The sequence below is a fragment of the Pagrus major genome, chromosome 20, assembly GCF_040436345.1.
Source record: "Pagrus major chromosome 20, Pma_NU_1.0".
Taxonomy (NCBI): domain Eukaryota; kingdom Metazoa; phylum Chordata; class Actinopteri; order Spariformes; family Sparidae; genus Pagrus; species Pagrus major.
Window position 1 is genome coordinate 17430995 of NC_133234.1, and position 23888 is coordinate 17454882.

A 23888-nucleotide genomic window follows, 5' to 3' on the forward strand; every position below is an offset into this window, starting at 1 on the left:
ATGTTAACGCTGTTAGCATCCAACATTTACAATAACGTGTCAGCATGCTAACATTAGCGTGTTTGTTTGCTATGTTCAGCATGTAATGCTTACTAAGTTAGCTTGTTATCATTAGCATTCTACATTTCTATCCCTAATGTTTACAATATGTGATGTTTAGTACGTGAGCACGTTATCATTAGCATGCTAAATTTCTAGCCTTAACGTTTACAGCATGTTATGTTTAGTGCGTTAGCATGTTATCATTTGTAGCTATACTCAGCATGTTAACATGGTTGGTGTAACATGCTAATAGCTTATTTAGAATAACCTAAAGCTGAGCTGAGTCCGACAAAAAAAATCAGTCATCAGGTGAACCGAAACTCATGACAATCCATCATCCTTCAGAAACCACTTCTTTCGATTTACAGGATCTGACATGTTTTCTTTTTCCTCATCAGCTGAAGATCCAGATCCAACAGCAACGCCAGGAAATTCCTGTTGGGGTAGATGGCTCTCTTCCGGATCAATGTCTGCAAAGCCTTTTTGAGCGGGAGGTGACGGTAGATCATGAGGTAGGCTGCCACCAAAGTCGATGAGCGGCTCATTCCCATGATGCAGTGCACCAGAACTTTCCCTGAAGAACAGGACGAGATGAAGGGGAAGAGGGGCATGTGAAGGAAGGATTAGCGAGAGAGGCCTCAGTCTTATTAATATCATACATGGCTGCCCGTCTCATGCTGTGGCCTTTCTTTTTTCCTGCTGTGAGCTAAAAATAGTCCCCACAATTCATCGCCTTTGTTCATTTAAGGTCCCCTTTGCAGGCTGGGCCCGACTGTCTCTTTAATCCCAACTCGTCCTCTGCTTGATAGCTTCTTTGAAAGGAGCCCTGGTCACATTTTAGACTTAAATTCTGCAAGGTAAGACCCTTATTATTACTGCTGGCTGAAAATACACTTACACACCATTACAAGTTAGTGGTGACATTGAAAGGACGGCATGATGGGAGAGTTTGAGTAGCTGGGTTTATTAGGGATTTAAGGAGTGAAATAAAAGATGTGCAGGGATGTAAAAACCACCATATTTTTGCAGCAGATTACTCTGAATTATATCATTAAAGCAGAAATATGATGATTCGTGCGAAAAAAGACACCTCGAGGAGTCTTACCATCAGGTGACTTCAGAGCTTTATGAATGAAATCAGCTGCAGGCTTGAAGTAAACATCCAGATCAAAGTGCGTCGAGTCTTCTGCTGGAATGCCACAATACACAAAGCTGTTGCCATAAAAGCTTTGGTTCCCTTTGCTGCCTCGCTTGGAGTGTGCAGCGTTTAAAACATGAGTTATACCTAAATTCTGCAAGGCTGCCTTGTTTTGGGCTACTGCCCTAGCAAGACAAAGAGACAGAAAGAGGTTCAAGACATGAACTCTAAGCATCACAGCACATGTTTCAAACCACACCAACACCATCGTTTGGAACAGATACAGACTGTTAACACTGGAAGTTTCACATTTCCTTCAAAGGCAAAGGTTTAAAGTTAAAATAAAAAGTATACGTACACATTCCCTATGTATATCTTCGGCCAGACCTCGTCAAAATCGTTGAGTTGTAGTTTACATGAGTCCAAAACCCTCTGCAGATCCTTCACGGTCAGATATTCTTTCCTCTTGTCTTTCAGGGCTGACATTTTTAAAGTCCAAAAAATCCGACGGATCTTGGATCGATTACTGGTCCAAATGTTTGTTGTAGTAAAGCAGTTCCCGTCAGCTCCGGCTCAGGGTGATCTGTACGAGCAGGTGTTTATCTGCTGTCACTGGACGGTTACCCAATTTAGTGCTTAACCTAGCGTGTAGTCTTACTCGTGCGGAGGGCAGAACAACAAACAGTGCAGACCCGGCGCTCTGCTCTTCACACCGCTGTGGGACTCTAATTTAATAAGCCTCAAACAGAGATGAATCATGCCATAAAGCAGTGATAATTGGATGTAATTAAGGACAAAATGTTTAAGTGCATTGCCCATACCGGATGACAGAGAGTCTCGAGTAACGCAGCATTTATGGAATGGAAACACTAACAGCTTCATGCAGCTAGTTTACTGCTCCGACATAAATATCTTGTGAAAGCAAATTGGCTGAAGAGGGTAAAAATTAAAGCTTTGCCGTTGGCTGCACATGACATCAAACAGCCCCCACGCTGCTGCAAATGTCTCTTTTTACTCCCCTATTATGTAGCAGGTCAATTTCACCCTTCTCGCCTTTTAAATGGAAGAAAAAAACATAATTAACCTCTTTTTTTTTTCAAGGCGTGAAATGTAATGACTTTTCTTCATTCAGGGTCATGAATGTGCATGTCAAATGTAACAAGTCAGTGCTGATGTCAATAAAGGTCTCCGGGGCATTTTGACCCCAAGAGCAGTTATTGATTGATTATTTAAAGTGCTGCTTCTGCTCATCGATCTACAGTATGTGTATGTGGTGGGAACAATCCTACCTGATGAAACGTCACGTAATACTTTGGAAATAAGATCCAGACGCAGGTGGAGTTTGATGAAGTGTAGTTTCTTTGTGTTTCTGAGCTGTTAATGATCCAGGTTTTCTCTCAGGAGGACTGAAAGGAATAAAATGGTGGCAATGTACGTTTCTGCAAACCACAGATACGTTAGAATAGTAAGTTCCTACGATACGTATCATATTATGTTCAGATTACATGTATATGAGATGACTTTCTTATCAGGACATGGGGATGGTGGTGTGAAAGCTAGGTGAGACGGCTGCGTTCGCTTCCCATCTTTGTGGCAACGAAACCGGATATTTTTAAGGAGATTTTGCAGCAGCGTTCGGGTCGACAAAACCAGGTATTTTGAGCCAATAGATGATTTTTTTTGTGTGTTTTTTGTGCCTGAACCGTAAAGAAATCTGAAGTTTCAACATATTGGCCGAAACGTACGATGCCAACATTTATTCTGGCGATTGCGTTGCTTCTCTACTTCTGATTCACAAGATGGAAAAATGAGTTGTAGCTATGATTTTAGAAACACTGAGGTCATGAGTAACAAGTTTACCAAAGTGCAACTCAACACAGACATTTTAGAGAAGATGTAGGGTTTGGCAAAAAGGTGAGGACACAGTGCAGGTTTAGAAACAATAGATGAGCTTTATTACAAAGCTGCAATCTAAATCTAAATGTAGGCGACATTAAAGGCAGGTAAAAGAGAAACCAAGAAAAAAAAGGAAGGATACAAAACCAAGAACAAACCAGAATGTGATGTGTGAGGACACACAAGATGCAGGCGAATTGGAAAACAGACAAACTAACAAAGAGTACGAGAGAAACACAGAGGGAATATTTTATATATGAAACACAGGTGAGCGGATAAAGTTTGAGAAAAAGACAAAGACAGGAAGTGGAAAGTCACAGCAAGACGCATGAGGATGAATTCTACAAAATAAAACAGGAAACAAACTGAAAAGGAAAAACGATGACAGAAGAAAGCGTAGTGTTGTCAGTTACATAAGAAAATCACTTTAAAATGTCCTTAACTCTGTTTACAGCTTAATTAAACTGCGTTATAAAGCATCTATTGACTGTTCATATGCTGCTTATGAATGCTAAATTACAGGGTTTAAACTAAAAAAGGTACCAGGGTGACCTACCACAAACAAATACAGCAGTAAGAAACTAAAAAACTTAAAAATCTGAGCGTTAAGCATCGTATTCTCCGTTAAAGTGGAACCAGTGTGTTGTAAATTAATCTTCAACATAATACAAAGGTTAAATTAGTCACTTTGTCTAATATTCAGTATTAAAATGGATTCTGCCTAAGGGTGAGCCGATTACTCTGATCTCCTATTAATATTAATATAAGGGTCAATATCTTGTGAGCAGGCAGCGTGAGTCACATCAAACACAGCGCCAGAGTCAATGAAAATACATCTGATTCACTCTGGAAACAAACTGATTTAAGTCAAAGAACAGTATCTCCCTCCACTGGCAGATGCTGAATCCTTCATTTATTAGGAGGAAAAGAGGCGTTTGAGGTTCGTTTCTGAGGCGCAGAGGATCGCTCATGATGTCTTGCGTAGTTTCATATCCAAAGCACGAAGCTGTTTGAGGAATCCTCTGTTCGGGAAGATCCACCTGCGCTCTTTGACCTTAATGATGGCCTCTAGTAGGGTGTAGTGGTGGTGGATCATTAGGTAGGCCAGGACGAGGGAGGCAGACCTGCTCACTCCAACCGCACAGTGGACGAAAACCCGAGCTGGTCGAGAAGAAGAAGATTACAATCAGTGTAAAAGCATGAGCTGATACTGACATTTTACTCTGGATGAGATGAGTGGCATGCAGAGAGGCCTGCACAGTCTGAGCGACAATGAAGCAACACGATGGGTATTTACCACCGGCTGTGTCAAGTGCACTCTGAATATACTCAGCAGAGGGGAAGAAATAGCGAGAGAGGTCAAAGGACGGTGAGTCATCAGCAGGCACTCCATAATAATCCACAGTGGAGCCATAGAAGTCATGACTCCCCTGACAGTGCATCCTCCCATGAGCTGCATTCACAACATGAGTGATTCCCAGCTTCCACAGGCTGTAGCGGTCATTGGCCACCGACCTGTGCAGCAAGGAAGCAAGAATTTAAAACAAGAAAGAATCAAAGTGTGATATTTATTTTACGAGCTGTGAGAGACTTACATGTCGCCAATGAAAAGGTTAGGCCAAACTTCATCTGCACGGTTACCAAACCTTTTTCCTCCATACAACACCTTCACCAAGTCTTTCACAGAGGGAGCGGTGGGGACATTAAAGTCCTGTAGATTGTTCATAGTTGACTATGAGAGTATTATACTATACTCTGGCACTACCTGTGTGTATATTTACTTCTCTCATTTATTTCCAAACTCTGTTGAGGCTTTACTACAACCATGTTGGTACTGACAAGGACAGGTGTCCCTGGTCTAAAATTAAATCAGTGACCCATATTCTCAATGCTGGTCAGCCTCTCACCTCTGAATATTTTTGAAGTACATTTCATGTGCAAATGCTATTTGTGGCCTTCAACCAAAGAATGACTTGATTTTTATCCTAAAAAATCACAATACTGTAGATTTTAACGCTCTGCAGTACCCACTTTCCACCAGTAGATGCCACTGTTGTCCAGCTGGAGCCTACCTCGTGCCAGCTGAATTCAACGTGCGCAGCTATTCTGTCCATTACCACCTTCTGTTGTCAACAGTGATGCTAACCAGCGCGAAGCCAGGAGGGCGAAATGATTTCCAACGCGCACGTTTTATTGCTGCAAACGCTAATACGTTTTCTCCAGGTTCTTGCAAGATGCCATTTAGCTAGTTAGCTGAATAAACAAGCTGCCGTATCGTCTTCTCTTACGCCTCGGTCCGGGTGAGTGAGCGTAAGGCGCACGCATTGATTAAGCTAGCAAGTAGCTTTGCTAGCAAGCTAACGTTAGCTGGAGCTGAATTAGCCTGCTGGGTAGGGGTTGTTGTGATAGATGACAGGATGCTTTCGCTTGGTTTCGTGTCTGCATCTGTCATGTTTGTAGTTGTATGCGTAATGAATCACCTGGTTGGCTTACTGTCTCACAAGATAATGAAATAAGTGGGTACGATTAGCTCCTGGCCCCACCTTATTGATAGCTAGAGATGTGGGTTAGTGCAGGTGGATGGTTTTTACTGGGCAAAGTTTCTGACCGTCCTTGATGAGTCGTTTGTTTGGTATTTGTTGGATCACAAAAGCCACAGTGCCAACATATCGTGTAAGATAAACCAGGTATAAATGCTAACACTGTATAGATGTCTTGGCTGTATTGATAACAGACTTTAGGGACACTGAAGGTGAGCTTAAAGGATAAGACTCGGGGTAATAACCAATGAGTCACTGTCCATAACTATCTCTACAGTCTTAAAGTCTCTGTCTGGCCTGGGGAATGTCTGCTCTTTCACCTAAATCTCTAGGGTGTGTTTTCCATTGTGCAAACTTGTCATAGCAAACTCTTTCCAGTGACTTGCCTCAAATATTTGCTCAAGTTGTTGATGTCCCAACTTGCCTGTGGAGCTCAGGGATAGTTTTGAATTTGTACATCAAGTTATTTTCTGTCTGTGTGGCAGTCTTGCATGGTTTGTTTGGAATTATTATTGCTGATTCAGTGGAAAAGATAGTGCCTACTTCTCTTTACCATCCTTTATTTGTTGGTGAGGAAGTCAGTAAGGAACTGATTTTGATAGAAAAGGAGGGTTCAGCTGTTTGAGTCGCACTTAACAAGTTTTGTTGTTCTTTTCTTCAGCCGTCAGAGTGAGGAGGAGATGACACAACTGAGTGTCCGCCGCTGGACGCCCAAACACGTCGCCAAGTGGCTGAAGGAAGAGGGCTTCTGCGACTATGTGGACCTGCTGTGCAACAAGCACCGACTGGACGGCACCAGTCTGCTCGCCCTCAGCGAGTACGACCTACGCTCACCGCCCTTGGAGCTCAAGGTTCTGGGGGACATCAAGCGTCTGATGGTGTCCATCCGCAAACTCCAGAAACAGAACATAGACGTGTTGGAGGAGCTGGGTCTTCCCTATGATGGTCACTCTCCTACGGGCTCTGGGGGGAGTTTGGACTGGCTGTGTAATGGAGACTCTGGCAGGGACTGTGATAGCACTGACACAGCACCGGTGGGAGAGGAGTATCATCAGTACACTAATGGGAAGTACAAGCAGCAGACGAGGCGCCTGGATCCTGAATACTGGAAGACAGTGCTTAGCTCCATCTATGTGGTGTTTGTGTTTGGGTTCACATCCTTCGTCATGGTCATAGTGCACGAGAGGGTGCCTGACATGCGCACATACCCTCCACTGCCAGATATCTTCCTCGACAGGTGGGTGTATGACAACTGTTAAGCTTTCTTTTTCAGACCTGGGGCGTTGTGGGTAGCCTCCAACAAACAAAACATTCAGCTGTGAAATTCCAAAGAGGGAAACAAAAATATATATTTTTACCAACTGTCAGAATATCACACCAGATGGTGGACACCATAATTGCCCTACTTCCGTGTAGCATGTTTCTATTATTGTCCTCACGTATTCCTGATGGGCTAGCCGTGGTTCAAAGAGATCTTTGAGTGTTTTTTTTTTATTAAGTGACCTACTTTGTCGTGTGACCCGTTGTTTATGACCAGCAGTCCGTTTTTCATTGAATGTCTTAGTTTTTTTTGGGAAAGTTGATTTCAGGGATATTCAAGGTAATGATGTTAGTGTTTATGGCTGTATTTTGCTATTTAAAATCAGTCATGACATTATAAACTTTGAACATAGAAATTACAACTTATTTATAAGTATAATAAAATATCGTATCCCTAACTGTTGTCTTTTAACCCAAAAGATGTTACAAGTATATGTTTTTAGGGCTGAGTAAATGTTAAATTAGTAAAAAGCAGAAAACTGCTTGTTTTGTCAACCAACAGTTCAAAGTGCAAAGATAATTACATTTAATAATATAAAGAGCTGTAACTAATGACTATTTTCATTGTCGATTCATCTGCCAATTATTTTTTCTTGATTAATTAATTAGTTGTTTTGCCCATAAAATGTCAGAAAAGGGTGCAAAATGTTAAGAGTTTCGCAAAGCCACAAAGCCACAAAGCCAAGATGGTGTCCTCAAATGTCTTGTTTTCTTGCACAACCAAAAGATATTCAGTTTACTGTCATAGGGGAGTAAAGGAAAAATTACTCAAACTGATTAATGATTATCACAATAGTTGGTGTTGAATTTAAAAGCAGAAAATCCTCACATTTCACACACAAGCTGAACCAGAGAGTGTTTTGAGATTTTTATTGATAAATGACTGAAATAGATTTCCAACATAGTTGGAACAACTAATCAGGATTTCAACACTAATCCCTCTCTTTCTCTCCCTTTCCCACAGTGTGCCTAGAATACCATGGGCCTTTGCCATGGCGGAAGCATGTGGTGTGATCCTCTGTAATATCTGGTTGCTGGTTCTGCTACTCCACAAACACAGGTAGAGTCCTGACAGTCTTTCACATCAGTGCAGTTTGTGCAGAGCTCAAGGATACTAGAAGACATGGGTTAACTGTTTTTTGCTACTTGTAGGTCCATCCTTTTGCGCCGTTTGTGCAGCCTCATGGGGACGGTCTTCATGCTGCGCTGCATCACCATGTTTGTCACCTCCCTGTCTGTGCCGGGACAGCACCTGCAGTGTTCAGGAAAGGTAACGCAGAATGCTTTTTTTTTTATATATATATAAATCCTCAAATGCAACATATCTACCTCTTTTTGAAAGATCACAACAATGACAGTTTAATTTCTTCTCTCTGTCTAGATGTACGGTGACATGTGGGCCAAACTGCAGCGAGCAGTGGCCATCTGGAGCGGTTTTGGGATGACCCTTACAGGAGTGCACACATGTGGTGACTACATGTTCAGCGGCCACACGGTGGTCCTCACCATGCTCAACTTCTTTGTCACAGAGTGTGAGTAGTGTCAAAGACCTTTGTTAGATATTTTGTTTAGTTGTGTACTTGGATTGTCCCGAATATATCCAACAATGTTTAAACCCAGAAAGTGGCTGTTGCTATAACGAGCAAACATCAGATGTTGTGTCAGAGAGTGAGGAAGGAAGTCAGTGAACGTGACTAAACAAAAAGTAAGTTAAACTAAAACGTTACCAGTATGTTTACACCACAGTATGTCTGTAAACATTTCTGTCTGAGTGTGGTAGATATATTTTAATCAGCAGTCAAGCACAAAGTCAATAGTCAGAATTGGCAGGTGGCATCATAATTGTATGCTGATAGTGAGGTTAATAGGGAAACAATGTAAACACTGCTGGTTTCATTACTCTATATCCATTACACTGTAGAATCAACATTGACTTCATTATGGTACGTTGAGGCAGAAAACTTGTCTATCGCCAGTTTAGTTTGCTTTAAGACTTTCATAAAGTTCCCTTTAAATGACACAGTGGTTGCCAGATTTGTCCACATTCATTCATGAAACTCATGAGAAATTATGAGCGGTTATTAAAAACTGTGACATCAGAGGGTTAAAGTCATAAATCATGAGGAAGACACTGATAGAGGAGGAAACAGTGCATCTGTGTTTCAACATTGCCCCTTTGTTGCCATCCAGTGTCCTTCACTGGTATTACAAATGAAATAACAATGAGCCTTCCTCACTATGATCTTCTTATTTACCTCATCTATAATATGATATATCTGTAGTCAAATTCCAACAAGGAAAAAAAGGAATGTGTCCTCAACTGTTCTTTCTTCTTCTTTCACAAACAGACACTCCTCGAAGTTGGAACTTCATCCACACGCTGTCCTGGGTCCTGAACCTCTTTGGCATCTTCTTCATCCTGGCAGCACACGAACACTACTCCATCGATGTGTTCATAGCGTTCTACATCACCACCAGACTCTTCCTGTACTACCACACTCTGGCCAACACCCGGGCCTACCAGCAGAGCCGACGAGCTCGCATCTGGTTCCCCATGTTCTCCTTCTTCGAGTGCAACGTCAACGGGCCAGTCCCCAACGAGTACTGCTGGCCCTTCTCTAGACCCACTATGATGAGGAGGCTGATTGGATAGTGAGCAGCGTCAGCGTTGCTGTCAGACACTTCTTAGCTTGTGTTGTTTCTCTGTCTGCTTTGTCAAGTTGCCAACTGAGGCGGTGTGTGGTATCTTCATCAACAAAGACAACTGATGTCATCCTCCTTACACCTGATGGGATACACAGAGCCATACTTCCTGTAACCATTGGTGGTTTAAACAATATCCCCAGAACCCTACATTCATCATTTGAAAAAGTGAACACAGTGGAGATGTCTCTTTTATTAGCTGCTTATTTTTCCTCTTCAAAGATGTCATTTTATGAAGCATTTTTCAGTACCTCACAACTTAAAAACAGTCTTCTGTTACAGTATTTGGTTAGAAGCCACATCAATGACACTCGGGCAGCAGCAGTCTGAACTAATCCTTCACAGCAGTTGCTGTACAATTTCAGTACCTAATCATTTCAATGTTTGAATGCACATTCTTGAGTGAAATTTTTGTCTTACCTCCCGCTTTGTAATTTATCAGAACATAACACTAAACCACAGTTAAAGCAATAGGTAAAGATCTACATTTCATACATTCTTGTTGGATGGATCTTCTTTTTCATTCCTTGAGACGACACTTACATTTTGACAGTGTTACTTAATGTTGACAGATTAATTCATGGCTGCTTGAAGAAGTACAGCTCATCTTTGTTGATGCCTTTTCCCCACCAGACCTAGAAAAGATGCATTCAGCCAAAAAAACATGGAATCAAAGGTATTTTTTTTCCAGTTGTCTTAAATATAATTCCATTTGCCAATTACCTTGAGTGTTACGATAGGTTTCTCTATGTAGAAATGTTCCAAATCATGTTTACTGTTGGGATAGTTGTATAGTGCTTTTTTCTTTTTTTAATCATGACCAGACTTGCGTAGGATTTGAGCTCTCCCTAACAATAATCTTTCAACATTAACTTGTAGTAATAGTTCTTAAAAAGGACCCTTGAATTTGTATGTATTTGTTTATATTAATTTATTTGCTTTTGTAAATGTCAATAGGTATTTTTATATTTCATATACAGTGTTACAGCAACATGCACATGAAAAAAAATATGTTTACAGTTGCTCTTAACTATGTATTTCTTTGAAACACAATGTGCTTTTTAATGTGTAATGTTGATTTCAGATTGGCCTCTACATTCCATTGAGTGAAACTTGCCAGTTGTAATTGATTCGGTCATTACGGCATGTTAGAAATACGGTAAGTCTAAATGGAATTGACACATCCTTTCATTAAGGAACGATGCTGTCGTGTTCACATGTCCCTGCAAAGCCACATTACTTTCATGTTTCATGTCTCGTTGAATCATCTCCATCATTAAAGAGCTGAAATCAAAGACCGGATATGTTGTTTTTTCCTCCACGCTCACTGCACAACCAAATAATAACTGTGTTGAAGATTGTTGAAAGCCAAGGTTATGGTGTATTTTAAATCAATGGATATAAGTGTGTCGTACAAGTGATAATTGATGTTAGCAATAAAAATAGTTCATACATTTAATTTATACTTATTCATATCAGTGTTATATATATATATTATTTATATTTTGTTCTTAACAAACACAGATGGCCTGGTTTTCTTTGTAATAGTTTAATAATTTAAGTCACAAAAGAAAAACTGGGCTGATACCAGGCTCAATATGGCCAAGTTTGATAGTTTAACTGACTGATAAATCAAAAATATGAAAAAAGTATTATATACTTTGAAGTGTTATAATAATAAATAGATAATAGTAATATAGTGTTTTAATTGGTATACATGAATGATATATCTAACTTTAATGTTCTGTATTTTAATATTTCCCTGGCACTGTCATATTTTGTTTATTCATGGTGAGAAGTAGAAGCTAAGTACAACGTTAAGCTAACATTAGCTTACCATGGTGATTTAGAGGTCTCCCATCTGCCTGTATGCTATTAGCACACGTTTGGCATGAAAAATATTGACTTTCGCAGATGCCATGAATTGCATTTGCTGTCACCAAACCGCAGGACGAGTAATAAATAATAATTGACGGAGAATTACAAAACTGTCATCTTGTTACGATTTCACACAGGCGCAAAATAAACAGCTATATCTGGGGTCCTTGGGCGCCGAGGTCAGGAGGGTGTTTGTTGCGGTGTCTCCTCCATATCGTCCTACACCGGTTCTTGCTGCTTTTCCTGCCGCTTTTCCTCTCTCACAAGTTGACATTAACAACGCCAACAACAGCGATACTCGGTGAGTAATTGGCCACATGATTACACATGTCGCTTTTGTTGTATTTTGTTTTAATATCGGCGAGATGGTTATCAAACGTCCCGTTTGCTAGCTAGAAAACGCCCCCTACCACCCTCATGTGTCCAAACTCCTTCATAATACCGGTGACAGTGTAAAATTTCACCATTAGCATCATTCACACCTGATTGTGAAGTTAAAAATTATATATGAGCTATAATCCAGTGCGTATGCATCTAATTAACAGAAATCCCTAGAATTAAAGTTTCCATTTTATTCCTCTTTTTATCCAAAATGTTATTCTACTAACAGTCGCTTTAAAAATTATATTCATACCGAAATATACTTATATTTTAAGGAAAAAAGACGCATTAAATGTGGTTTTACTGTTCCTTACTGTAAGCAGACTAGCCTCCAGTATAACCTTGACATTGACGAGACGTGACAAGAGAATCTGAGAGTAATGGAGACCGTATGACTCCAGAGCTGCAGGTGTCTGACAGTATAAGTGCTTTAAGGCCAGGGACTGCACTTAATAACTAATCAGTAGGGGAAGCGAAGTCTTCTTCACACTGCGATGAGACAATTGTAGTGAGGAAATACTGTCTCCATTATTTTTTCATCATTATTTTGAATGATGTAACCCTGGTTGTAGTTGAACTGTAAAAGTCCTGCCCTTTCAAAGGCTTCACCAGTTTACAGACACACGTTTTCTCACTTTTCTGTACACATGCAAAGAAGGACTGCACAATATTTCAAAGTGTGTGAAAAAACAGCATTTACTGAGGTTTTACAGACCTGCAGAGATGCCCTGACCTAAAAATGTTGTTCTCTAGATGCAGCAAAACATGTTTCTTTGGTGCAGACCCCAACATTTTGATTTTAATAGTTTTTTTTAAGTGAAAATCACGGCTCATAAGTAATTTATTAGTAATTTTACAGACTGGTGAACAGACTGTGGCTGGGGTGACGTAAATGAAAATGAAAGCTGTGACTCAAAAATGATAATTCCCAATAATAGTGATCATATTGGCATCGCAATATCTCCTCAAAAAATCGCAGTATGAGTTCTTTTCTTTACTATATCTTGCAGCCCTAATGTGTAGTTTTAGTCAAGAAGTGCATTTATGTTCCTCTGGAAGCATGAAAATGTCCTTTTTTTTCTGACAGGCAAAATGGCAGTTCCTCCAGCATATGCAGACCTCGGGAAATCAGCAAAGGACATCTTCAATAAGGGATATGGTAACTGGAAGCAAGATAAAAGGCAGTTTTATAAGTGTGTATTTATTGCCTCTCAGAGGACAGGCTGGCTGTTTGAAATGTGCTACCAAGCCCAGAAAGTAGTCCCTCACTGTCATTTTCCTTTCAGGTTTTGGACTGGTTAAGCTTGATGTGAAGACAAAGTCTTCAAGTGGAGTGGTGAGTTTAGCTGTTATTATGAATATACATAATATCTACCTTTATAGTATATTTACTCCATCTCATTTAACTGTAGTGTTCTTTAGTGGATGAACTTCTCCAACCCGTTGTATTGTTTGCAGGTACGATTAATTTCCCCTTTATTCACTTCAGGAGTTCAAAACGTCTGGCTCGTCCAACGTAGACACCAGCAAGGTCACCGGAGCCCTGGAAACCAAGTACAAGTGGTCCGAGTACGGGCTGACGTTCACAGAGAAGTGGACCACGGAAAACACGCTTGGAACAGAAATTTGTGTTGAGGATCAGGTAAATTGAAACTCTGCTATGTAGCTGATCATCACGCTGAAATAACAGTCCTAAACTAACTGATGCATTTATTTTCCTCAGATCACCAAAGGGCTGAAACTTACGTTTGACACCACATTTTCACCAAACACTGGGTAAGCTTCAGTTTATATATTAAAATCATGACTTGCAATCGTTGCATAGAGAACAACCTTCTGTCTTCACTGTATCTTCTTTTTCTATTTCACAGCAAGAAGAGCGGCAAGGTCAAGACGGCTTATAAAAGGGAGTACCTTAATGCCGGTGTCGATGTAGATTTAGATTTTGCCGGCCCTACTATCCATGGAGCAGCTGTGGCCGGCTACGAGGGCTGGCTGGCTGGTTACCAGATGACCTTTGACACAGCTAAGTCCAAGATGACCCAGAGCAACTTTGCAGTCGGTTACAAGACCGGGGATTTCCAGCTTCACACCAATGTGTACGTCTTTAGGATCAAAAAGTGTTTGAACCAAGTAGGATGAGTAACTTAGCTGTAGAGCAGTGGCAAGTGGCTTTTTGGACAAATTCAATGTTTTCTGATCTCTGACATTTGGACATTTTTCTGTTGGCTCTAGTATTGTTTTAGCTGCTAATGCATGATAAGGCTGTTTAGCAGAGACTTTGTGACTCTGGCTTTTGTTCAGGTCTTCACTGTGCCCTTATCCTGTGAAATGTCCTTTAAATTTTAGATCTAAAATATTAATCTTGACTTTAATTTTGTTCTTTAGTAATCTAGCCACAAAAATGAATGACATACAGAGATGTAAGTAAGTTTAAAAAAAAAAAAAAACACCCTTTAAAATCAAGCAGGGCCCAAGACCCTATGTAAAGCTTTGGCGACCCCTAGTGGTCGGGGTCAGGACCCTTAGGTTGGGAACCATTGCTGTAGAATAACACAAATGGCTTTCCAAAGAATTCACTGATCTACTGATAATGTGGTATTTATGTCACTCATCTTTTGCTTTTTCCTTTCAGAAATGATGGTGCAGAGTTTGGTGGATCCATTTACCAGAAGGTCAACGAGGAACTGGAGACTGCTGTGAATCTTGCCTGGACAGCGGGCAGCAACGGCACTCGCTTTGGAATTGCTGCCAAATACCAGTTAGACTCCAGTGCCGCCATATCAGTAAGCGTCTTTTCTCACCATCCCCCAAGGAAGTTGTGTTTCCTCTTGTGTTCGTCAGCAAGTACCTCAAAAATGTGTTGTAACAGTTCAGTGAAATTTAGTTTCCATCACCAGCAGACATGACTGTTCCTCGTTGTTTGACTAGACTACATAAGATAGCCTTAGGAACACCGAGTTTCACTGCAGCATCACGTTGGCTCGTTTTTCGCAGTTAGCCGTAAGCTTCGAGGAGTTTTTCATTCTTACCGCCATGATATCAATTTACACGCAGCACCAGCCTCAGGCAAAGAAGGTTGCGAGGTTACGTTTCATGGTAGTAAAGTAAAAAATAAAAAAAATGACTGTTTGTTTTTTGCTTTATGCTTTTTCTCCAGGCTAAGGTGAATAATGCCAGCTTGGTAGGAATTGGATACACCCAGACCCTGCGGCCTGGTAAGAGCCGTCTAATAAACAACAGAAAGCACCTACAAACACAGTGGACCTCTCTTTCAGTAACTTTAAACAATTACAAGTATATTTTTTGTTTTTCAGGTATGAAGCTAACCCTCTCTGCACTGGTGGATGGGAAGAACATCAATGCTGGTGGTCACAAACTTGGTCTGGGCCTGGAGTTGGAGGCATGAGGTTCTGCTCTGCTCTGACTCATTGGAAGAATAGGAATATGAGCTGAATATGAGCGTTCCTGTGTGGTCAGACAGCAAGAGATGTTTTAAAGAGATGAAGCCAAAACAAAAGAAGAAGCCCAGTTCTCGAGCACTGTTATGATGGAAACCTTTCCACCAGCCTCCTTTCATTGTGGTCACAATAACTAGTCATGTTTAATCACATGTATTTATCAATCAGTTACTCCCTCTGCCAATTCTCCACCGTGATAGAAAAAACCCTTGTTCGGGTGCACCGTGTTCAGGAATTGTTCCAGAAAACAACACCTTGTTATTTGCTGCAGTGTGATAATGTAGAATGTAAATCTGAGCTGTTATTTTGCACAGTAGAATATACTTTTATTTAAACTCTTTCTCCTTTGTTTCATTTGCACATTTTATTTGTATTTTGGTAGTGACGTTCTGCTTGTTGGAAGATACTTCCAACAAAATACGCTTATAAAGATCGAAGCCGACATATCGGCTGGCCTGCACTTATCTTTCTAGAGAGGCTTAATTGTGCTGTGTGATGAGTTTGAGACCTCCGCTACCTTAAATACCTGCTTCTAAGTTGCAAGACAATGCTTAATGGATTTTCCTTTTCCTCTGTGACTTGAGTGAAAGAATATGTGAGTGAATCATCCACTTTTCTTCCCGTATTTGAGGACTGTGACACTAATCAAGAAGCAGTTTGTGTGTTGGAGTGTGTCTAACCTTTGCAATAAAGTCCTGAAATCAACCCTCATCTTCTCCTGTAACTGAATGAATTAATGATGCACGACAAAAACAAATGGCATGTACATCTCCTTTTAAAATCAAATTCAGTAGCTTTTATTTAAATACTGTGAAGTCTTATCTGTAAAATTATCTGTAAAATTAACTTTCATGTAGTTACACAGTCGGAGGTAATAACACCAGTATTAACATGACTGGAAAAGACTTGATTTCCACATTAACCTAAACATTACATTAACATGTTTCCTTAATAGGTTTCCTATCTTTAAGAAGACATTGCAGTATTCCCTTTTAAATGAATACGCCTATTAGACACTTGTCCTATAGTTTGAACGCCAGGGTGAGCCCATCTCCCACTGTGAGCATGCTGAGGTTGATCCGAGTGTCTCGGAGCAACTTCTTGTTGAGCTTGTCAATGGCCACGGTGTCCTCATCATCAGGGGATGGATTCAACACCTTTCCGCCCCACAGCACCTGAAGGAAAAAAGACATTTCAGGGATTTAGCTGCTTAAAAGTATCCTACCAATAGACGTCAAAGTTAAATATTTGTCCCGGTTGGAGCCCTTACGTTGTCGACAGCAATGACACCCCCTTTCCTCACAAGTAACAGACACTTTTCGTAGTAGTTTTCTACGTTAACTTTGTCTGCGTCAATGAAGGCAAAGTCGAATGTTTCAGCCTGGCCAGCTGCCAAGAGCTCATCTGAAGGAAAGAAGACAACAGAGAGGTAAATTATACTTCAGGTTATATGCAACCCATCACCAAATAGTGTTGTCACAATGCTTCAGGGCATTTTACGTATTTTTTAAAAGATAAATGCAACAAAGTACCGTGTGTTGAGCATAGCACAGACTTTTAAGTACATCGACAACATGTTAGCATTTGCTCAGTGCTATTCTTCACATCAAGAGCTCCATCTCTGTTTAAACTTGCATAGTGCACCTTTAATCAGAAGAGAAAGATATTCATTGACTGATTTTTAAATACTAATCCACCCACTGCTCAGGACAAAGGAAGGACCTTCGTAACTTTTGCATCAATAAGTTCAGAAAACAGATATATTACTGTACCTAGGGTCTTCAGTGCTGGCTGTATGCGCAGATCAATTTTTTGCTCAACGCCAGCCTGTGAACAAAAAACAAACAATTACATTTTCTAAAGTCCAAGTGCAGCAAATAAACTGTCTGACAACAGATGAGAAAGGATGTAATGCAGTACATCAGGATGTCTTCTGTGAGTTTATTTGCATGCATGACGATATTGTGTATTTGAGCCGGTTATGTAAACAGGATGTTTTTTACAATAACCCGGTTAAGCTATTATCTGGGTGATGATAAATTAAGATACAGTGATATCAGCCTGGATTCAGCTGACTGTAGGTTCACATGTTGTACACAAGTTGTGTATTTGACCAATTTAAAAATATTCCAGTTCTTTATAAATACATGAATGTATATGAACATGCATGTAAACGGATATTTTTTTTAATCCAGTATGAGCATTGAGAAGGAAGGCTGCATTTATTGACTGTGACCACTCAGAAGCCGGTGTTTATGCAAATAATTTTTAAGATAATAATTTTTTACTTTCACTGTATAATCAACGTGCCAATTAAAAAAAACTTCTGAGAGGCCAATGAAACGGCTTGTTTGGTCTGAATCACCCTCCTAAACCCAAAGATACTGAACTCACATCAATTTAAAATAGCAAACTAGCAGATCCTAACAACTGAGTCGCCGGAACCAGCAAAAGTTTGTCATTTCTGCCTGATAAATTACTGAAATTACAAATAAATCATTGCCATCGTTGTTGACTCCTTCTGACAGACGTGTTGGTGATTTGAGTGTGCCGCCCCGTCTTTTATCACACAAAAGACCAACAGACGCTGGAGTCTGCTCCACATGCAGGTGCACACACTCGTGCCACACATTACTGTTACCTGTTGTGTATGAAAATCCTCTGCACTGATCAGCACACAGGGAACAATACAGCAGTATTACACATCATTTAATTAACCCCATGATAGTGCAGTGTCAAATAATAAGACATAGATTGCAGGTGGTACCTCTTTCCAGAAAGGTTTGCCAATGTCGGTGTATTTTTCGCTGATGTCACACGCCACTATGACTCCATCGTCAGGCAGAGTCAGTGCGATGTTCAGAGTGTTGTAGCCGGTGTACACTCCTGCAATGAGAGGGCACTAAAATCAGCATGATGGATGACAATAGAGAAGGAAAAATGGATGCTTAACATTTAGTTTTTGTACAGGCAGTGTGTTTACATCCACTTAGGTTACTGTCACTTGGTAATTTTGTCCTTATTGGCCCTTGTATATACTTGTTTCTGTGCTTGTGCTGCTGCCAAAGACCAATTTCGCCTTCTGAGGAACAATACAGGCTTATCTTATGAACACATTTAGAAGTACTGAAAAAAAACAAAAAACAAGACTAACTACACTAAACTTCAACTCTATACAAAGTTTCCACCACTGAACATTTTACAAACATGTTTATAAATGTTCTCGTGTTATTTTCGAAAGTCATTATAATGCTTTTCTTAGCCTTTGTAAAGCATGCTGAATTGCCTCTGTATTTGAAATGTCCATAGCAATATAGCTGCTTTGTCTTACAGTGCAAATACATGCAAACTCCAGTTTTATCTCGTGTGAATGTAAATGTAAAGGAATTTCCATATGTTAAGTCTTACAGGTGACTTAACAGGTTCGTAGTCATACATCTGTCTACATAGAATCTGTTGTTAAGTCTCTTACCAATCTCTATCGCTTTCTTGGTTTTTATAAGCTTCGCCAGATTGGCCATGAACTGCGCCTGCTCACAGGCCACCATCATGATTTTCCAGGAGTCTTCCATCGTCCTCTGAAAGCAAAGGGCGGAAATTACATTGTGAAATTACATCTCATGACACTGAGTGCTTAATTGTGCCAGATACCAGGACACCCTCACCAGTCTGAGGCTTTTCAGGACCGGATGCTCCCTCATGGAGTGATTGAGGACGTACTGCATCAGTGGGTCATCCTGTCCCCCGCAGTGACTTTTGGTGATGCTCATTCTGGAAGATTTCTTTTTCCCTGAGGGCGAACACGAAGCATGAAACAATTACAAGGATCTTAAGAGCATGATGATGCCACAGGAACTACCATCCAGACTATACATCCTCCAGGAAGCTGAAGTCTGGTCTAGTTCATGTACAGTAGTTATTTGATTTAGATAAAACTTAAATGATCTCAGTGAGTAAATGCAATTATTGCACCAGCAGCAACAGACCCAGTTAAAGAAATGAATGCTGGAGATTGTAGGGCAATACAGCTTGACGTCTTGGGGGCAATACAATGAATCAGTCAAGACTAAAACATTCTCATGATGTCAGTTTCCTTTAGTTTCTGGTTTTTATGTGCACATGTGACCAAATGGTTTTTAATATTCCCCTAGTAGTCGCACCAGTACTCTGACATGTCACTTCAGAACAAGTTTTTTTCATAATGAGGGTCAACAGAGACACGAAGGGAAAGTAAACGAACAAATCAGTATTAGGGGAATTTGTACTGGGCGGCTCTGCGCTGGTTGTTAATCTGTCCAGCTGAGTAACCTTGAGGTGGTGTCTGGAAAATTAATCATTTCCTACTGATAAGAGAAGAAAAGCAAACCTTTTTTAGTTCAGCTTTTAATAAATACAGTCACGTTACTACATGCAAATATATTTTCTATACATGCAATACCCTAGTAATGCACATGATGTAATGGTTATCCAGTGTATGATGTAATGTTAGCTGTGAAAAAAAAAACACAGTCACAAAAGTCAAACAGAGCTGCAACTAATCTGGAATTGTGAAAAATGTTCATCAAAATTTCCCACAAACCAATGTAACATCTTCACATATCCTACAGCCCAAAATCCAAAGACTTTTCATGTAATACTGTATCATACATGAGCAAAATTAAGCATCAAATCCTTACATTTAAGAAAGCTTTAACCAGCAAATAAATGACATTTTTGCTTAAGAAAAGGACAGAAATGATTGAACGATCATCAAAATAGTTATTGATTCATTTTCTTTCAATCTCCTAATGGATTAAGTGACCAAATGCGCAGCTCTACAGTGCAAAGCAAGACACAATGATGAAAGTACACTGCTCAAAAATAATTAGGGATATGCATGTGCATGGATATGCAATAAAAGTCAAATTAAATGTGTCGCATTATTTTTGGGGGGCCAAAAATACTCACAAAACACAAAATAAAAATGCAGAGTAAACAATCTAGTGAAACTTTTAAGTATGTGTTGGAGTGTCTAGTGTCTAGAATATGTATTGCCAAAATGTCCAACATGTACTTAAAAAAAATCCCACAAGCATTAATACCTGTTTTGGATATTATGCAGATAATGATTCTGTATGACCTTTATCTCACAATTTCAAATACTTTTACAGAGTTTGTCTCCCCTGTACATTTCCTATAAGACCATAAAGGCTAGACAAAAAAAAAGTGTATTTAGACAAAACAATAAACAAAAAAAGAGTCTGACCTGTCAATAGTAAGGTGTGTGTGTGTGTGTGGGACAGATTAGTCTCAATCTGCTGAAGCAGTGACGTTATAAGGATTTAAAAGGGTTTAACACCTTCGCTCTTACCAAATAAATAACCGGCGACAAATATAACTCCCAGTGTGACGGATCCAGCCAGAGCCTCTTTGGAAATATTACGAAAAGTCATGATTTCTCTCCGATATCGCACGATTAAACCACCTGACTCCGTTTCAAGCACTTCCGCGTTGGCTGAGCGCTCTACCGTAATGGCGCGAATAGACGCGCATCTGCGCTCTGTTTAAAGCGGTGACGGCAGGCGCGAGAGACGTCTACTGCGTGTACATCGGTACACTGCGCGTTTAAGATTCCGCCCACTGCTCTCATGTGACCGCCATTGTGTTTGGCAGCAATTCAACAAGGAAAAATGTAAGGAAACATGCAGTCTAGTGACTCCTAACTGAGGCAAATGACACGGAGAAGGTGATTAAAAAAAGTCGAGTATGTGCTCGACAGACTCAAAGAACAAAGCATCCTCATGAGACATGTTACAGAGATGAGACTTGAGACATAAAATGAGAGCAGCAAGTAAAAAAAACAAGATAACTCACCAGATGAGGAGCTGGAGATAAACTGCTGCTGCTGCTGCTGCGTCTGAGAGGAGAGCACGACCGAGTGAACTCCTGCTGAAACCAACCGAGCTTAAAAAACTCAGTCAGTCATGTAGAAATGATGGTGATCATATGACCTGCAGCAGCTCATATGATAGGATTACACAACAGACGCCCACTGCTACGACTCACTGCTGCCTGGCTGTCAGTACACAACCAATAATACAGTAATAAGTGCAGAAAAATCAAAAACCTCACCAGTCTGAGAAAAATCTACTTAAAGGGGCACTATGTAGTTTTGGAGGAGAAATCCAAACTCAGTGTTTTCATATTTACAATATTAATGAGGTAATAATACAAATTCAGAAATGTTTGTTTTTCTCCATAAGTGAATAAACAAGCTGTTCTCAGAGGAAAATAAGGTCCACAGAACACTGAAGCTAGAACAGGTGGCAGGGTCCGCCACATATAAACAAAGTGAAACAGGATGAAATTGTGTTTGTTTGTTTATTGTCATGAAATTGTGTCGTGCAGTATCAAACTTAAAAGCATCTTAAATGCAGATTATTATTATATGGACCTATAGTTTACATTATTACAGTGTCATTATTATTGTTATTATTACAGATGCATTAACGTGCACACAGCATTCATCTGAAGTCCACAGCAGCTGTCAGATTACTGTAGTAGTGGGGTAGAAACTATGAAGTTGCATAAAAAAAGAGCAATATATAAAGTACAGTATAAGCTACAGTAAATTTTAAGATTACAAAGTGTAGTGGACATTTGTCCAAAAAAAAAAAAAAAAACTTTAAATCAAACTTCAAAATGCGAATCAAAGAGCCAGTGCTGCACCATGGGCTTGTGTTGTATGCAGGCATCAGCAAAAAAAAAAAGCAAGCAAGCAAACAATGAACAAATGAATGCATGCCTTTCCTGCTCTAGTAAAAAAAAAAACATAGGCCCACCCAGGTGCATTGTGGTCCTACACCTATCCTTCTACCTACATAACTTAGGGAGCAAGCTTAAACTTTAAATTAGTAATTCCAAAACTTTATCAGCATTTGATAAAAGTATATCTGCCATAACAAACAACTATTGTTATAACTAGATTATACTCAGATAAAGCTAATTGATAGACATTGTAGATAACATGTAGGACTTTTCCATTCCTGTATGAAATACAAACAAATGAAATGGACAGTAAAAAACCTAAAGACATGTAATATAGGTGTTCATACACCGAGGGGCAGTGTTGTCAAGGCTACTGATGCGATACATTTTGGCTTCATCTCCAGTAAATAATCATGATGACAGGAGGAAAACAGCTTAGACTGTTCTCATGAAAGTATTTGATGTTCTTATCAAAAAAGTACCTGTTATCACGCTACCTGCAACCAAAATGACTAAGCAGAATAAGGGATAACTTTATATTTGTGGTAGACAAACAATGACGCCATGTATTAGTGATAAAATAGTTTTTGGCAAGGTGGTGAACTGAATAACAAGCAGATAAAAATCCTTGAACAACTTTAGAAAAACCTTTTAAATGTATTAAACTTTACAAACACCCCTTAATACAAACTCAGCATCACACGAATCTACTAATAAATGCCTCAAGCTTTTGTAATGTTGCACTTTAATAAACTCCAAGTGAACAAAATCCTTTATTTAACCTCTGAAACTTATTCCATGCACATTTCATTTTAATCCTAACATAAACAGTTTACAGGCTTTTATGTATACATTTAAGTGACCTCATACTCAGTCAATAGTTTAGTTTTCTATTTTCCTTACTTTCTTATTATTAACGGGTAACTCCACCAACCTTAGACATTAAACTGTATTTAAAGGAAGCGGCTTGTAATTCGATAAATTGCCTCCAGTGATGTCACTCAGTGGCTAATTGTAATGTAGGCGTCGGGTTTTGAAAGGAAGAAGATAAAAGTGATATCTCTGTCCATAATGAGTCCAACGGTGGACTGCTTTTCAAAACCTGGCGCACATTACACACACATTACCCACAATGCAACTTAGCCACTGACTGACATCACTGGAGGACATTTATCAGATTTCATGCAGCCTTCTCTGAAGCCACGACAGACTTCATACTACTTTTTTCACATACGCCCCAAGACCTGTAAACATACTGTAATGTGTAAAATTGGTGGCGTTACCCTTTAGTCTAATGACTAGAGTATCCACTAGAGGGGGGAAATGAGCTTATTTTTTTACTACTGCTGCACACCAGACAAAAGTGTAATAGTCATAATATTAATAATATTTCTTAACAGGGACAGAAAATGTTTATTAAATAGAAACTATGGTAACAAATCCAGTGTCTGTGAGTGACACAGTGTCAGCACAGACACCGGGCTGAGTGTGCAGAGGACACCACTTATCCTCACAGAGAACGACATCTGGACCAAGTGCTGTTTTGGAGATGACACCTCCTCGTACCTGTTCTACCTGTCGGAGAGTTTGCTATCTGATGCTCTCTCCTATCACTGATCTCAAGTTCCCAGGCAGCCCTGGCTGCCGGCCCGCCACCGCTGCTTCCTGACAGACTCCGGACAGCAGGGGAGGGTAGAGTATTCCTCCAGGGGGGGCTGGGACACTTCCAGCTGGGCTGCTGAGGTGTGGAGCTCGCCTCGGGGTAAGCCTCTCATGTGAGTA

At 40.1% G+C, this 23888-nt stretch overlaps 5 protein-coding genes across 7 annotated transcripts; 2 read left to right on the plus strand and 3 right to left on the minus strand.

Annotated features, from left to right (window-relative positions):
* Positions 1–404: 404 nt before the first annotated feature.
* LOC141015623 (dual specificity protein phosphatase 13A-like) lies at positions 405–1666 on the minus strand. The gene is made up of 3 exons (XM_073489759.1): positions 1539–1666; positions 1148–1365; positions 405–616 (listed from the first exon to the last, which is right to left on the minus strand). Exons 1-3 carry the CDS (start codon positions 1664–1666, stop codon positions 405–407), a joined length of 558 nt encoding a protein of 185 aa, XP_073345860.1.
* Positions 1667–3984: 2318 nt separating this feature from the next.
* On the minus strand, positions 3985–4802 carry LOC141015622 (dual specificity protein phosphatase 13A-like). The gene is made up of 3 exons (XM_073489757.1): positions 4672–4802; positions 4374–4591; positions 3985–4237 (listed from the first exon to the last, which is right to left on the minus strand). Exons 1-3 carry the CDS (start codon positions 4800–4802, stop codon positions 4044–4046), a joined length of 543 nt encoding a protein of 180 aa, XP_073345858.1. The 3' UTR covers positions 3985–4043.
* A 404-nt stretch (positions 4803–5206) lies between these two features.
* Positions 5207–10934, plus strand: LOC141015619 (sphingomyelin synthase-related protein 1-like). 2 transcript variants are annotated; one of them, XM_073489754.1, is made up of 6 exons: positions 5207–5376; positions 6278–6853; positions 7901–7996; positions 8089–8206; positions 8318–8468; positions 9285–10934. In XM_073489754.1, the coding sequence occupies exons 2-6, from the start codon at positions 6297–6299 to the stop codon at positions 9587–9589; spliced, it is 1227 nt and encodes a 408-aa protein (XP_073345855.1). In that variant the 5' UTR covers positions 5207–5376; positions 6278–6296; the 3' UTR covers positions 9590–10934. The 2 variants fall into 2 exon arrangements, with proteins under 2 accessions (XP_073345855.1, XP_073345856.1); XM_073489755.1 differs by lacking the exon at positions 5207–5376 and adding an exon at positions 6054–6197.
* Positions 10935–11718: 784 nt separating this feature from the next.
* LOC141015317 (non-selective voltage-gated ion channel VDAC2-like) lies at positions 11719–16064 on the plus strand. Its single transcript, XM_073489316.1, has 9 exons — positions 11719–11818; positions 12986–13057; positions 13185–13234; positions 13388–13540; positions 13622–13674; positions 13770–13997; positions 14534–14684; positions 15059–15116; positions 15216–16064. Exons 2-9 carry the CDS (start codon positions 12991–12993, stop codon positions 15305–15307), a joined length of 852 nt encoding a protein of 283 aa, XP_073345417.1. The 5' UTR covers positions 11719–11818; positions 12986–12990; the 3' UTR covers positions 15308–16064.
* Positions 16065–16132: 68 nt separating this feature from the next.
* On the minus strand, positions 16133–21344 carry LOC141015318 (catechol O-methyltransferase domain-containing protein 1-like). Of its 2 annotated transcripts, none has more exons than XM_073489318.1 (7): positions 21213–21344; positions 19025–19149; positions 18832–18937; positions 18127–18245; positions 17132–17186; positions 16630–16763; positions 16133–16534 (listed from the first exon to the last, which is right to left on the minus strand). In XM_073489318.1, exons 2-7 carry the CDS (start codon positions 19127–19129, stop codon positions 16382–16384), a joined length of 672 nt encoding a protein of 223 aa, XP_073345419.1. In that variant the 5' UTR covers positions 19130–19149; positions 21213–21344; the 3' UTR covers positions 16133–16381. The 2 variants fall into 2 exon arrangements, with proteins under 2 accessions (XP_073345419.1, XP_073345418.1); XM_073489317.1 differs by lacking the exon at positions 21213–21344 and adding an exon at positions 20710–20822.
* Positions 21345–23888: the final 2544 nt, after the last annotated feature.